This window comes from Aedes albopictus, chromosome 2 (assembly GCF_035046485.1).
Source record: "Aedes albopictus strain Foshan chromosome 2, AalbF5, whole genome shotgun sequence".
Lineage (NCBI taxonomy): Eukaryota > Metazoa > Arthropoda > Insecta > Diptera > Culicidae > Aedes > Aedes albopictus.
The window spans coordinates 164,660,317-164,675,897 of record NC_085137.1 but is presented as its reverse complement, the minus strand read 5'-3'; the positions used below and the strand labels follow the sequence as shown (position 1 = coordinate 164,675,897).

General features: G+C 47.8%; 2 protein-coding genes across 4 annotated transcripts in view; one reads left to right on the top strand and one right to left on the bottom strand.

Annotated features, from left to right (window-relative positions):
* Window positions 1-2,938: 2,938 nt before the first annotated feature.
* Window positions 2,939-4,319, bottom strand: LOC109398728 (general transcription factor IIH subunit 3). The gene is made up of 6 exons (XM_019671123.3): window positions 4,183-4,319; window positions 3,947-4,127; window positions 3,688-3,883; window positions 3,382-3,627; window positions 3,143-3,315; window positions 2,939-3,075 (listed from the first exon to the last, which is right to left on the bottom strand). Exons 1-6 carry the CDS (start codon window positions 4,187-4,189, stop codon window positions 3,012-3,014), a joined length of 867 nt encoding a protein of 288 aa, XP_019526668.1. The 5' UTR covers window positions 4,190-4,319; the 3' UTR covers window positions 2,939-3,011.
* Window positions 4,320-11,690: 7,371 nt separating this feature from the next.
* Window positions 11,691-15,581, top strand: part of LOC134287784 (YEATS domain-containing protein 4-like) — a 131,888-nt gene continuing 127,997 nt past the window's right edge. For 2 of the 3 annotated variants that reach the window (XM_062850680.1, XM_062850681.1), the window contains exons 1-2: window positions 11,691-11,927; window positions 11,994-12,474. In XM_062850680.1, the coding sequence (XP_062706664.1) occupies window positions 11,880-11,927; window positions 11,994-12,474 (529 nt within the window). In that variant the 5' untranslated portion in view covers window positions 11,691-11,879. The remainder of the gene's footprint in view (window positions 11,928-11,993; window positions 12,475-15,581) is intronic. The other variant, XM_062850679.1, reaches the window with a different exon arrangement.

The window sequence follows — 15,581 nt, the reverse complement described above, 5'->3', positions numbered from 1 at the left end:
TTCGTGTAAAATCAAGTATAATTTTATTTTGAATGTTTCTTTCCTGAAACTACATTTTAGACCAATGGACTATATTCTTCATTCATCAAAAGTTCAAAAAAGTTCGCATATTTCAAAATATTGAGGGTGTCCATTCTGCCCCGGGTGTCCATAATGCCCCGCCTACCCCTAAAGTTATTTTTATGTTTTTCTGCTACCAAAATTTTCTTATTATTTTAGTTATTTAAACTCTTATTTCAAACAAACAAATAACACATTTTGCCATTCAAACATTCTGTTTTAATGGTAAAATTTACCATTATTTTGCCATTAAGCTCTACCCGGGACCCTCTACCAAAGCTGTTGCACCACCAATGAACTGGGAACAGGATTAAAGGATTATAAATTTTATAGTGTTGGGCAAGATGCGACAACGTGTAATCGGGTGGCAGCCGATCAACGCAAGGATGTGCATGTTGAGAGTTAAGGGCCGTTTCTTCAACTACAGCATCATCAACGTCCACTGCCCACACGAAGGGAGACCCGATGACGAGAAAGAAGCGTTCTACGCGCAGTTAGAGCAAACATACGATGGTTGCTCGCCGCGTGACGTGAAAATCGTTGTCAGCGACATGAACGCGCAGGTAGGAAGGGAGGAAATGTACCGACCGGTAATCGGGCGAAACAGCCTGCACGCCGTGTATCGAATGATAACGGCCAGCGATGCGTAAACTTTGCAGCCTCCCGTGGTATGGTAGTCCGAAGCACCTTCTTCCCCCGCAAAGATATCCACAAAGCCACCTGGAGATCACCCGACCACCAAACAGAAAACCAAATCGACCACGTTCTAATCGACGGTAAATTCTTCTCGGATATAACCAACGTCCGCACATACCGCAGTGCGAATATAGATTCGGATCACTACTTAGTCGCTGTATGCATGCGCTCAAAACTTTCGACAGTTATCACCACGCGTCGAAGTCGAACGCCGCGGCTCAACATCGAGCAGCTGCGTAACGTAGAAGTGGCTCAAGACTACATGCAGCAGCTAGCAGTGACCCTACCAACGGAAGAGCAGGTTGGCGCAGCTACACTTGAAGATCGCTCCGAATCACAGAAACGACTGGTACGACGGCGAATGTGAACAGTTGAAAAAACGAAAAGAATGCAGCATGGATGAGAATGCTGCAACACCGTACGAGAGCGAATGAGGCACGCTACAAACAGGCGCGGAACAGGCAGAACTCAGTCTTCCGGATGAAGAAGCGCCAGCAGGAAGAACGAGATCGCGAAGCGATGGAAGAGCTGTACCGCGCTAAGGAAACACGAAAGTTCTACGAGAAGCTGAACCGCTCGCGCAGAGGCTTTGTGCCACAAGCCGACATGTGCCGAGATAATCACGGGAATATTCTCACGAGCGAGCGTGAGGTGGTCGAGAGGTGGCGGCAGCATTACGATGAGCACCTCAATGGCGATGTTGCAAGCACCGAAGGTGGCGTGATAACAGATCTAGGAATATGTGCACAGGACGAAAGACTTCCGGCCCCTGACCTCCAAGAGATTGAGGAGGAGGTTGGCCGGTTGAAAAACAACAAAGCCGCTGGAGCAGATCAACTACCAAGTGAGTTACTAAAATACGGTGGAGAAGTACTGGTGAGAGCACTACACTGGGTTATTACCAAAATTTGGGAGGAGGTATCGTGTGTCCCATCTACAAAAAGGGCGACAAGTTGGATTGCGGGAACTATTGCGCGATCACACTACTGAGCGCTGCCTACAAGGTACTCTCTCAAATGTTATGCCGCCGTCTATCACCGATTGCAAGAGAATTCGTGGGGCAATATCAGGCTGGATTCATGGGTGAACGCGCTACATCGGACCAGATGGTCACCATCCGCCAGGTGTTGCAGAAATGCCGCGAATACAACGTGCCCACACATCACTTGTTCATCGATTTCAAATCGGCGTATGATACAATCGATCGAGAACAGCTATGGCAGATTATGCACGAATACGGATTCCCGGATAAACTGATACGATTGATCAAGGCGACGATGGATCGAGTGATGTGCGTAGTTCGAGTATCAGGGACACTCTCGAGTCCCTTCGAATCTCGCAGAGGGCTACGACAAGGTGATGATCTTTCGTGCTTGCTGTTCAATTAGGAGAGCGGGGATAAACACATTTTCACGAAGTCCGTTCAGCCGCTTAGTTTCGCTGATGATATTGATATTATAGCTCGTAAATTTGAGACGATGGCGGAAACGTGCATCTTACTAAAGAGCGAAGCCAGGCGAATCGGATTTGTCATTAATGTGTCGAAGACAAAGTACATGATGGCAAAGGGCTCCAGGGAGGAATCACCGCGCCCGCCACCCCGAATTTATATCGACGGTGATGAAATCGAGGCGGTTGAAGAATTCGTGTACTTGGGCTCACTGGTGACTGCCAACGACGGTATCAGCAAAGAAATTCATAGACGCTTTGGACTTCGCAGATCTTAACGATCGAACAATTTGTAACTATCTACAAAACGCTGATTTAACCGGTAGTCCTCTATGGGCACGAAGCATGGACCCTACGTGCAGAGGACCAACGCGTTCTTTGGAGTTTTCAAACGGAAGGTGCTGCGTACCATCTAGGGCGGAGTGCAGATGGAAGATGGGACTTGGAGAAGGCGAATGAACCACGAGTTGCATCAGTTGCTGAGAGAACCAACCATCGTCCACACCGCGAAAATCGGGAGGCTACGATGGGCGGGTGACGTCATCAGGATGTCGGATAGCAACCCGACTAAAATGGTTCTCGATTTGCGACGCCTTCGCAGAATGCGGAACTGGAGATGCACAGCTATGAACCGAGTGGAATGGAGACAACTCCTACGTACAGCAAAGGACATTCAGGCCTTAGTCTGACCGGTAAGTTCTGCAAACTAGTTCGTAAAAATAGTACCCGAAACTTACCAAAATTATGATTGTAGACTTGTTTTCATCATTAATAACAAATAGTTCCTTACGCTAGTATAAGCTGTTTCACGATTTCATCTTCTTTTTCTTCGGCTTGGCCGCAATCGGGGCAGGTGCTTTGAACACAGTGCTGTAAAAGATAAAGATCTTGTGTTAAAAAAAATGTCCAAACTGCTCCCGGCCCTCCTAACACTTACTGGCAAGTGGTACAAATGGGACTAAATTTGCAGAAAATGGAAAGACACACCGAGCACACGTAGCCGATGTCGATCAGCTCCCGGTGGCAGAAGCAAGCAGCTCGATAGTCTACTTTAACCGGTGGCGGAAGCACCAGTTTGCACCTCGTCAGCGGCTCCGGCAGAAACACCCACTGAAATATAATAAGGAATTTTGAAGGATACTTCTTAAAAAAGCAATTCGCTTCTAAGCTACCGACCAGCAAATACTGCAGGAAGCCATCCAATTGCGGCAGCTTAAGGTATTGTCCTCCGGTAATATCACATCCCTGCTGGAGCAAACTGAGTGGCTTATCCAGCGCACAAACGTCCAGCGTGACGTTTTGCTTCTGTGCGGTGAAAAATACGTTCATGTAGGTCATGTATTGCGAGGCGCACTCGTTGCTTCCCGTCACGACCAGTATCCGAGAGTTGATCTTCACCCCCGCGGGTTTATTGCGATTTACCTGGAAGAAAGGCGAAATTTAAGTGGGCGAAGGAGTTGGGTTTGTTTCACTCGAGAATACCCTTGCAATGTAGCACAACGCCATTGCCATACTTCCGGCCAGCAGCGATTCCGTTGGAACGCTTAGCCGGGGAGCTTCACCAATTACTTTGGCCAGCTTCTGTTTGATGGTTTTCTCGACCAGCGTGAAGGCTTCGTACTGCCCGTCCACCTGCCGGATGTCCAGTGGTTTCCCCGGTGTTGGATAAAGGAATTCTCTAAAAACAATCAATACTAAGTAAAAGTTTCCCAAACCAGATGACCCAGCCCTTGACACTTACGTGGCATGATGATGGCACGCCAGGACGGCCAGTTTGTTCTGAGCCTTCTGCATCAGATGAGCGTTCGCAAAAGCCACGATCGAGTCCAGGCATTGGGTCAAGTGATGAGGGTTTTCACGGATGATTCGCTGGGATGGGTTCGTGTCCATCACAATCACCAGCAGGCTGGCGTCCTTGTTTTCTGAAAAGTTATTGGGTATTTTAAACGTTTCTTAACAATGTTTCAGCAAAATTACCTTCCATTTTCAGCGCTGTCCGATGTTCGATAGAATCTGATGCAGTCGTTGTTTATAAATCTTTTTGCGATTTGTTTTTTGACAGCCGATGGCCAGTCGCGGCTTCGTGCGATTATTCACCATATTCACCACACCCTATCTCAAAGAATTTCATTATAAGAACGCAGCCATGCAATTTTGAGAATAGCAGCGGGGCAGCGCGGACGTCAACCACGAATAGATGAGCCGTAGTCCACATGCATTTGACATGTTTGGGAAATTGACACTTTTGGGCACTCTGACAGATCTGGGATGTGAACGACATTTGCGAATTAGTCATTACCATAAGTTATTACTTAAGTAAAACGTGTAAAACTAGCAAAAGGTTATCAAAATTTTAGCGTGCAATCGTTCGAAATTACACGACAACGCGAAGATAGCAAATAAATCAGTAAGAAATTGTGTAATGCATCGATTTACAGCACAAACAATTTTAGACGTGTTTTTGTTATGAGCTACGGGGATTTTGGCTTTCGCTGCCCCCCTGGAGAATAGAGCTTGCTGACGTTTATTCACCTCTCTCTTTCAAGCTTGCAGGCGGGATAGGATTTGTTTTCATCGGGAAACCTTTCCTGATGACAACAAATCCTATTCCGCCTGCATGTTTGAAAGAGAAAGGTGAATAAACGTCAGCAAGCTCTATTTTAATCAGGCCTCTGACACGGCCTATATCAATGCATTGGAATCATGGTAGACAGGATGTAGGTGGGAGCCTAGGATTTATTCCTAAGCGAACCATATACGCACGTCAGTGTGGATTACCACCTTTGGCACCGGAAGGTGACCGAGCACCGGGAAATACGATTTGCTCAAGCGGAGTACGCCTAGGCGTGGGGGGGGACCTGCGGTGGGCTCTGCTGGTCCTCTTCAGAAATCCCACACATCCGGAAGCAAGCTCTGTACAAGCGACTTGACACCGCTTTCAAAGTGTCACAGCCCAGCTAGGAGTGCCTCGGGCACATCAGGAACGATGCCAGTAAGTTCCTGATTACGGCATACTGGTCACGCTTAGTATTTGGTTTGAGATGGTACACGCTTAGGTAACGCACTAGTGAGCTGATGGTGACGGCATTCTATCCTCTTAGTAAGGTCGGGTGACACTGACTTGAAACGGCGGGTAGGCTAATGTCGACGCTGTCTTCCGCCCCATAAAACCGTGGCATGGCCTTAGAGTACGTTCCCGACCTGTGCCCAGCTTAGGCAACTAACTGGGTGGAAGTAGGTTCAGTTGAAGTATCCTGATTAGCGTTGATCCGGCTCTGAGCCCAGTCCCCATAAGGGCCTGGGCCAACCCTCGGGTGGCCTCCCTGCTTGCATAGATAACCACCAGGATCCTTGGCGACTACCTCATTTACAGCGAGGGATAGCGGCTCTAAGGGGGGCCCAACAGACAGAAATGAATACTAAGCAATTCAAAACAGTGACCGTGAGCGTTGAAGGTGAAGGGGAACTGAACCCGTTTGCGAGTGGTGGCTTGGCGAGATCGCCACCACGAGGGGCTGGTGCATCCACCAGCGACCCTAAAGCTGGGAGTTCAGAGAAAAGCGGTTCAGTGCCTGAGGAAACCCAGATGACTGGGGCAGACCTCACGCGGGCGCTGAACCGCAACCGAAGCGGGTTACCAAAGATGGTGGTAGTGGCCGAACAGCTAGACGAGCTGATCGGCTACGCGAGTGGTCGTCACAACATCAGTAAGGACCTGAAGCAGGGCCTTCTGAAGTTGCGAAAATCGCTAGCTCTGGCCAAGAAGGAGTTCGATCTCCTGGCAGAGGAGCGATGTGCTGCTGACGCGAGCAAGGAGGAACGGTCCACGCAGACGGACAGCTTCCTCTTTGCGGACAAAGCGACGAAGCAGCACGAGACCATGCAGCTCGCCGGGGCAGTAGCGGAGCGGTCAAGCCGCCCTACGACCCAAGCTGCACGTACGAAGCCTGTCGTTAAGCCACGGCCCAAGCAACGACAGGCAGAGGCAGGAGTAGAACCACAGAGGGAGGTAAAGGGTGCGGCCAGCGTGAGCAACCAGGCAGCCAAACCGGTTGCGAAACGCGCACGTGGTAAGGCCAATCCCAAGAGGGGTGGTAGCCAACCAGACCAAGGGAAAGAGAACCCTTGGATCACGGTTGGAAATAGAAAACAGCCGAGAAAAGGGAAAACAGCCCGCAAGCGCGTAAGGAGCGACGCGCTGGTCATCAAAGCCGAGGCGGACACATACGCCGAGGTGCTGAAGGCCATGCGGGGCGAAAACCGTCTCTCACCGATGGGCGCGGATGTTAAAAGCATCCGACGCACCAGGACCGGAGAGATGATGGTAGTGCTGAAGAAGGATGCGGCCGAGAAAGGCGCATCCTACAAGGCACTAGCCCAAGAGGTACTCGGAGGAAAAGTACAGGTAAGAGCTCTAACTGCGGAGGCAACTCTCCAGTGTAAAAACCTGGACGAGATCGCCTGCGCAGAGGAGCTCGCAGCCGTACTTAAGCAGCAGTGCGATGTAGATGTACCAAGTGCATCGATCCACATGCGAAAGGGTCCGGCTGGTACGCAGATTGCCACGTTCAAACTCCCCGTAGGGGAGGCGAACAAGGCGGTAACAGTCGGCAGCGTCAAGTTAGCTTGGTCAGTGTGTCCGCTCAGCATACACGAGCCGCCGCTGGCGTGCTTCAAGTGCTTCGAGCAAGGACATAAGTCCTGGGCTTGCAAAGGCCCGGACCGGAGCAAACTCTGCAGAAGGTGCGGAGTAGAAGGCCACTTCGCCAGGGAGTGCAACTCGGCACCAAAATGCCTGATTTGCACGGCGAACAAGGGCCACATGACGGGCGGGCCTAAATGCCCAGCCACGCGAGGAGGTCGAAGTGTTAAGCGATAATGCAGGTTACACAGCTAAACCTGAATCACTGTGAAGCTGCGCAGCAGCTGATGTGGCAGTCAGTCTCGGAGTCTAGTACAGACATCGCCCTGCTAGCTGACCCCTACTGCATCCCACCCGACAACGGGAACTGGGTAGCGGATAAGGCTAAGCTAGCAGCGATCTGTACAACCGGTCGTTTCCCGATCCAGGAAGTAATTTCTAGGTCGCACGAGGGCTTCGCAATAGCGAAGATAAATGGGGTGTACTACTGTAGTTGTTATGCCCCACCCAGGTGGCCGATAGACCAGTTCTCAGCAATGCTGGATGCGTTAACAAACGCGCTAGTAGGGTTGAGTCCCTTGGTCATCGGCGAAGACTTCAACGCCTGGGCGATTGAGTGGGGTAGCCGATCGACTAACGCGAGAGGCTGGACACTACTCGAAGCCATGGCTAGACTGAATGTAGAGGTCGCGAACGTAGGTGAAAAAACGACCTACAGTAGGAACGGTCGAGAGTCCATCATTGACGTGACATTCTGGAGCCCGGGTTTAAACCCTAGCTCAGATTGGAGGGTCGATGATGGGTACACGCACAGTGACCATCTAGCGGTACGCTATAGGGTGGAACATGGTGGTAGGAGGACGCAGCCGAAGGTCATAGACAACCATCGAGGATGGCTGACTTCGCGCTTCGATAAGGCGTCATTCGTCGAAAGGTTGCGTATGGAGCCTAACATCGACGATCTGTCCAGTGATGATCTAGTCGGATCTCTAAGCCGTGCATGCGATGCCGCGATGCCTAGACGCGCGCTACCCAGGAATGGACGAAAACCGGTATACTGGTGGTGTCCTGAAATCGCAGAGCTCAGAGCGTCCTGCCTAAGAGCGAGGAGGAGGATGCAAAGAGCTCGTACCGATGAGGGTAGAGCGGAAAGAGGCGAGGTCTATAGGGCGGCTAAACTGGCACTGAGCAAAGAGATTAAGGCACGAAAACGAGCGTGTTTCGAAAATCTCTGCCAGGCAGCCAACACGACACCTTGGGGCGATGCCTACAGGGTAGTCATGGCCAAAACGAAAGGGGCGTCTGCGCCCCCGGAACGTTCACCCGTGATGCTACAGAGGATCGTGGAAACGCTGTTTCCACGCCACGATACAAGACCATGGGCTGCCATCCCCCCTGGCCGAATAGACCAGGGGGAGGTAGCCCCAGTGACGAACGATGAGCTCATCGTAATTGCGAAGTCGCTCAAGTTGAACAAGGCTCCGGGTCCGGACGGTATCCCAACAGTAGCCATCATGTCGGCCATCAAGGCATGCCCTGATATGTTCAGAATGGCTATGCAGATGTGCCTGGATAGAGGCGAATTTCCGGAGAGGTGGAAAAGGCAAAGATTGGTTCTGTTGCCAAAGCACGGGAAGCCACCCGGCGACCCGTCGGCATACAGACCTATCTGCCTACTAGACACCTCCGGGAAACTGTTGGAACGAATCATCCTGTCGAGGCTACTGGTCTACACCGAGAAACCAGATGACTCTGGGCTCTCGGATAACCAGTTTGGCTTCCGTAAGGGTCGATCGACGGTGGACGCTATTAAGGCCGTAACTAAAGCGGCCGAGATAGCGTTCCAGAATAACCGTAGAGGAATTCGTTACTGCGCGGTAGTCACGTTGGATGTGAAGAATGCTTTCAATAGCGTCAGTTGGGCGGCTATTGAATGTGCCATTCAACACCTAGGTGTCCCGAATAGTTTACGCCGGATACTGGAGAGTTATTTCCAGAATAGGGTGCTACTCTATGACACAGATGAGGGCGAAAAGAGGTACAACATCACCGCGGGAGTACCACAAGGGTCAATCCTGGGCCCGGTACTATGGAACGCGGCGTACGATGGTGTATTGAGGCTCACACTTCCACCGGGCGTAAAGCTGGTCGGCTTCGCGGATGACATTACCCTCACGGTATGCGGCGAGTCGATAGAGGAAGTGGAACTGACAGCGGAGCATGCAATCGGCATAATAGAGGACTGGATGAGGTCACGTCAGCTGGCACTCGCACACCACAAGACGGAAGTGGTGTTGGTGAACAACCGTCAGTCGGAACAACAGGCGGTGGTCACCACAGGCGGGTGTGAGATCAACTCCAAGCGCTCATTGAGGCAACTCGGAGTCATGATCGATGATAAGCTGAACTTTAGTAGTCACGTGGAATATGCTTGCAAGAGGGCGAGCATGGCGATTGCGGCATTATCGAAGATAATGTCAAATAGCTCGGCAATTGTCTCGAGTAAGCGTAGACTTCTCGCGACAGTAGCGGTCTCCATATTACGGTATGGTGCCGCTGCATGGTCGAGCGCGCTAGTGGCCAAGCGAAACGTAGAGAGGCTCGAAAGTACACACAGGTTGATGGCCCTTAGGGTCATCAGCGCATACCGTACGGTGTCAAAGGACGCGGTATGCGTGCTGGCGGGTATGATGCCCATAGCACTTGTGGTGTCAGAGGATGAGGAGTGCTTTGCGAGTCGAGGCACAAGAGGCGCGAGACGGATTGCCAGAACATCGTCGATGTTGAAATGGCAGAGAGATTGGACAAACTCCAACAAGGGTAGATGGACACACAGGCTCATACCGAGCGTGTCCAAGTGGACGAGCAGGCCCCATGGCGAGCTGAACTTTCACATCTGCACAGATTCGGACACGCTAGTTCTCCTTCATGTCCGGAGTGTGCAGATTGCGACGAGACCGCGGAGCATGTGCTCTTTGAATGCCCACGCTTCGTGGAGCAATGGTCGAGTATGCAGGAGATATGCGGTAGAGACATCACTCCCGACAACATTGTTGAAAGGATGTGTACGGGGGAGGACAAGTGGGATGCCGTTTCTTCCTCGGTATCTCGAATCGTCCTTGAACTACAGAGAAAATGGCGAGCCGAACAACAGCTAGTTGAGTTGGCTCCCCCTCCCCATCCAGGAGCTTGAGCCCAACGGGTAGTCTATGCACTAGCCAGGGCCCGAGCCTCCGGGGAAGAGCGAACAACTTAAGGCGGTAGCAGGTGGAACGCTTACCATTAGAGTGTACTCATTGTACGAAGTCATCCCCCCTTCTCGAAGTCATCCCTAACGGGCGTACCGCGAAGGTAAGGAAGAAGAGAGAAAGAGGTTTTAGTGTCGACCCCACATAACCTGAGGACCCACCTCTCGAGTATCTGTAAAGGCAGATTTCCTCTTTCTATAAAAAAAAAAAAAAAAAAAAAAAAAAAAAAAAAAAAAAAAAAGACAGGATGTCCTGGGCGCTAATAAATAGCGCCCACTGTCAAATGCGAAAACATCAACATTTTTTTGTTTAACGTTTATTTTGGGTTGTTGATCAGTTTTTGGATTCATTTTTTTCACCTGTTATGATCACAAAACACGTCAAACTCGCTTTAATATTAATGTACGGTAAGAGGAGCATGCGATTAGTTGAATAAAGCAACCCAACAAACACGCATTGTGAATGTGATTTCGTGTATGGCTCACAACATCAAGGGTTCATTCACAAATGTCATAACGCCAAAATTAGCCTTTTTTGATACCCACCCACCCCCACGTTACACTGTTTATATGGAGAAAAAATATTTTTGTTCGAGCTGTAACACCATGAAGGACACCCACCCACCCCCTCCAGCGTTATGACATTTGTGAACAAGCCCCAAACAAAAACTGCGTTTGTTGATTACACGCTCGTTTTAATTTGCACGAATATGAGTATAAGGCAGTTAGATGTTGGCTACGATATATTTCAGGCCAAACATTTCAATAGGTCCTATCTGCATTTGAGAGGCTCTCTTTGTTCACTTTCTCTTACCCAATGTAATGGTACACTTTTCAACAATTTTTGCAGTACAAATAAAAGGCGTTTATTCTGACCATCGTTTAATGCAAGGAGACAATCATAATACAAATTAACAGCTGAGATATACCGCATCTAGTTCACTACTGGACTGCGAACTGCGACATTATAAGTGCGAAAACGTAAATAAAAGTGCGCGATTGCATCAAATCAGGTTGATGTCTTCGGCGCACTATTTCTTCAATCTATGGAGAACAAGTGCTCTAAAGACACCGAGTTGATTTGATGCAATCGCGCACTTTTATTAGCGTTTTCGTACTCGTGAAAACTAGTGCGATAGTCCAGTGGTGAACTAAATGCGCTATATTAACGAAAGAGAGGGAAACCAAAGAGAGCCTCTCTTCTGCAGATAGGACCTTTAGACATGTTTGGCCTGATTTCATTCATGCCAGGGGCCTGATTTTAATTGATATGCCAGCACTGTTCAGAGAAAAACACCAAAAATGTCAAAAAGCGTCCTCTCTAAAATAAAAGCTCTCATATTTGAGTAGCGCCCATGCCGCACAGGGACTGTGTTGGAAACACACATATTTTTAAATTGCTCGCACGCTCACATTTTTGCAAAATATCAATATTTTTCGGTATTTGAAGGTGGTTTATAAACCCAGTGAGGTTGCCATGTCGAAATTATTGCAAAATACATGCTCATATGAGCGTACGAGCAATTTTAAAAAAATGTGTTTCGAACACAGTCATGTGCGGCATGGATGTTTACTAAAAATGTGCAGGCCGAACACATTTTTGAGCGTAGCCGTTTTTGCGTGTCGTCAATCGTAAACAAGTGGCGGCTGGCAGGATTAAATTGTTTAAAATTTGTGAATATTATACAATTTCAAACAGTTTTCCTCAACTAAAAAGTGTAGTGTTTTGCTAATTGATTCATAACATTATAAAATCATAAATATCCAGTTTGTTCTTTGTGAAAAATGAATATATCGACTGATTTTGGGCCCGATTCCGGTGGTCGCGTGAAGGTAAGCTTTCAGACAAAATGTAAACAACAGATATCGCACCCTCAGTCTTGTCCGTTTCCCCCGTAGGGTCTAACGGTTGTGAAACCTCTGGTGTACGGCAATGTAGCGCGTTCCTTTGGCAAAAAGCGTGAGGAGGATGGCCACACCCATCAGTGGACGGTGTACGTAAAGCCTTACCACAACGAGGACATGTCCACCTACGTGAAAAAGATTCACTTCAAACTGCACGAAAGCTACGCCAATCCGAACCGGGTCGTCACGAAACCACCCTTCGAAGTAACCGAAACCGGGTGGGGCGAATTTGAAATCGTGATCAAAATCCACTTTCACGATCCGACGGAGCGACCCGTGACAATGTATCACATCCTGAAGCTGTTTCAGTCGCCGATTCTAGACGGGGAGGTGACCCATCAGCTAGAAGGGAAGAAGGAGCTGGTGTCGGAACAGTACGAGGAAATTGTATTCCAGGAGCCTACCCAGTTGATGCAGCAGCTGTTGACCAACGTGCAGCCGGTGACCGGCGGCTCGTGGAAGCACGATACTGATTGTAAGTATATACTAATAATTATCCAAGTTTTGCAATGCACCATCTCAGGCAATGGTAATGAAGTTGATCTCCAATATTAACATCTTTTCCCGATCAGCCTAGATAGCTGTGTTAGTGTCGGTAGCAGTTGGTTCAACTTGCTAAGAATAGCACTACGGACCGCCTGTTCCAGTGGTAGGAGTCCACTAATCAGGTGGCTCCTAATTCAAGGTGTTATGCGGCTTTACGCTTATCATGCCTAGGAATGAATGGTTAGGGGGGTCTTAAAAAAACCTAATCGCAAACGGAGCCTGTGGAGTACCAGGGCACCTTCCTCAGTATTTGCCCTTACTGTGCTAACCGGAGCAATAGCGCGGTAGACTTTGTGTTTCCCCGAGACAATCAGCTTCACTTCTTCAATCTCATACTTGACATCAGGTGAATAAGGGCGGGATTATGAAGATGTTATTAATTAGTTAAAATTTTCACCTATATGGTTTCGCATTATGCGTTTTACACAGTGTATTCTGTGCATTCTCGCCTTTGGCGCACTCAAATCGATACCGATCTGGCTGTTGCTGTTCTTTTTTTGTGCTGTGATTGTTAAGAGTTTAATCTTGCCTAGTTTGGGTAGTAACTACGGTTAGGATAGCTCAGATCAATCTTCAGCACAAAAGAACAGCAACGATCAATCTTTTTAGACTTCTGCAAAATGGTACAGCCCAAGTGACTTTCTTAAGGGGAATTTCTATCTAGGAAACCTTGTGAATCCGATGTTTGCTACTTTCAGTAAAAATGAAATGGCATACTCACGTGTCATGCCTCGAGCATGTGTGCTTGTCAACAACGCAATCGTTACTACACTCATCTCTGAACTAACTACTAGAGATGTATGTGCTATCACAATTGATGTATCTGCTGGAAATCTCAACAGTAAATACGTTTATTGTTCGGTTTATTTACCGCATGATGAACCATCCCCTACGGATGCTTTCAAGCAAGTCATTGCATACTGCACTTCAAAAGGCCTTCCGCTAATTGTTGATACCTAGTGATGCTAATGCTCACCATATAATCTGGGGCAGCTTCAATTTGAGAGGCTCCAGTTTGATGGAATTCTTAAGTAGTACAGATCTTGGATTACTTAACATAGGCAACCGCCCAACCTTGATGGTATCTGCTAGAGAGGAAGTGTTAGACATAACGCTTTGCTCTAGCAGAACTAGTCACGAGCTGACCAATTGGCATGTGTCAGATGAAGAATCTTTATCTGACCATCGCTACATCTTGTTTGAACATTTAAATGTTACTTCGCAAACTTTGCCTTTCAGGAACCCCCGGTCAATCAACTGGGATCTCTTTACCGACTTGGTTGCAGCCAAATTTCATGGATACTCACCATCCATTGACACCCCAAGTGATTTAGATGATGCCTTTGATACTACAACGACCTTCATCTTGGAAGCTTTTGAAGAAGCATGCCCTCTACGCTCATTGAAGACCACAAGAGGTACCCCTTGGTGGAACTCTGATCTGGCGAAACTCAGGAAATAATGTAGAAAGAGTTAGAACATACAACGTTCGGCTGGATCGGAGGCTTTCAGGGCGGCTCGCAAGGCCTACAGGAAAACTCTCCGGTCTCCTGAACGATCCGGCTGGAAAAAACCTTTGTACAAATGTTTCCAATTTGAGTGAAGCCAGTCGGTTGAACAAAATCCTTGCACAATCTAAGGATTTTCAAATGAACGAACTTCGTTTGCCAAATGGTGATTTCACTTCCTCTGATGAGGAAGCTTTGGAATGTTTATTCAGTACACACTTCCCCTTCGGATGAACCTGATGTCCTTTCTTGTAGTTATGATTCTTTAGCTTCGGCTCGGAATATCATAACTTTGGAATCGATTGAATGGGTACTAAATAGCTTGGCTCGTTTCAAATCTCCTGGGGCAGATGGGATTTATCCTATTTTGCTTCAGTAGGGATTTGATTTGATTATTTGAAACATGTTTTGAAAAAACTACTTGTTTGCAGTTTTGCTACAGGGTACATTCCCAAATCTTGGCGGGATATTACTGTAAAGTTTACTCTGAAAGTGGATCGTGCGTCGTATGAAGAAGCAAAGAGTTTTAGACCTTTCAGTTTGACCTCTTTTCTTCTGAAATGCTTAGAACGCATTGTCGATCATCACATCCGTGATGTTCATCTGGCCAGTGTGCCTCTTCATGTGAACCAACATGTTTACCAATCTAGAAAATCCACTGTGACTCTTTTACACAAAGTTGTTTACGATATCGAGAAGGCATTCGCTCAAAAGCAATCCTGCTTGGGTGTTTTCTTATCGAGGGTGCCTTTGACAACGTGCCTTTCGATGCCATATTGGAAGCCGCACGGGGTCATGGTATATCTCCAATGTTTCCAATTGGATTCACCAAATGCTCAAAAACAGACATCTCTTCTCGACATTGCGTCAAGCGGCGATTGGGAAATTGAGTGTTTGTGGATGCCCCCAAGAGGCCCAAGAGGGAGTCTTATCACCACTTTTGTGATGGAGGCAACTCAAGAATAGCGGTTTTCCTACTTATGGTTTAGTCGACGACTACCTAGCATTGTTAGTTGGTATGTGCGTCAGCACCCTTTTCGACATGATGCAAAGCGCCTTTCAGGTAGTTGGGGTATTTGAAAAAAAAAAAATGTCATATTTTGGTATCTAACCCAAAAAATACTAAAGTAAGACATATTTTTTCAAATATCTCAGAAACCAGTAAAGATATCGCAATTTTGAGCACAAATTTGGTCCAACTTGGTTCTAGAATCATCGATTTAGTCTAGAAATGTTATGTTTGAAAATTAATTTTGAAATGTTTTTTGGAGGTTTGTTCTAGTAATAATTTTACTTAAACCCTTTGCGCCACCCCTAAATATCAACCGATATCGCTGATTTTTGTACAGCTCATTTAATTCGACTAGTGGATCATACTTTCTACATGGGAAATCATATCCCGGAGACATTTTTTAAAATTAGCCCCACCCTACTGTGTATGGGTACTTGGCCATTCTTTCTTGTAGCTCTTATTTTTTTCTTGTTTCACATTCGTATTCGTGAAGTGAGATTTTCTAAATTCAGCCCT

Coding starts and splice junctions, on each gene's coding strand:
- LOC109398728 (XM_019671123.3), bottom strand. Junction 3,884..3,946: donor GCGTGCCATCATCATGCCAC/GTAAGTGTCAAG, acceptor GATTGTTTTTAG/AGAATTCCTTTATCCAACAC. Junction 3,628..3,687: donor CGTTGTGCTACATTGCAAGG/GTATTCTCGAGT, acceptor CCTTTCTTCCAG/GTAAATCGCAATAAACCCGC.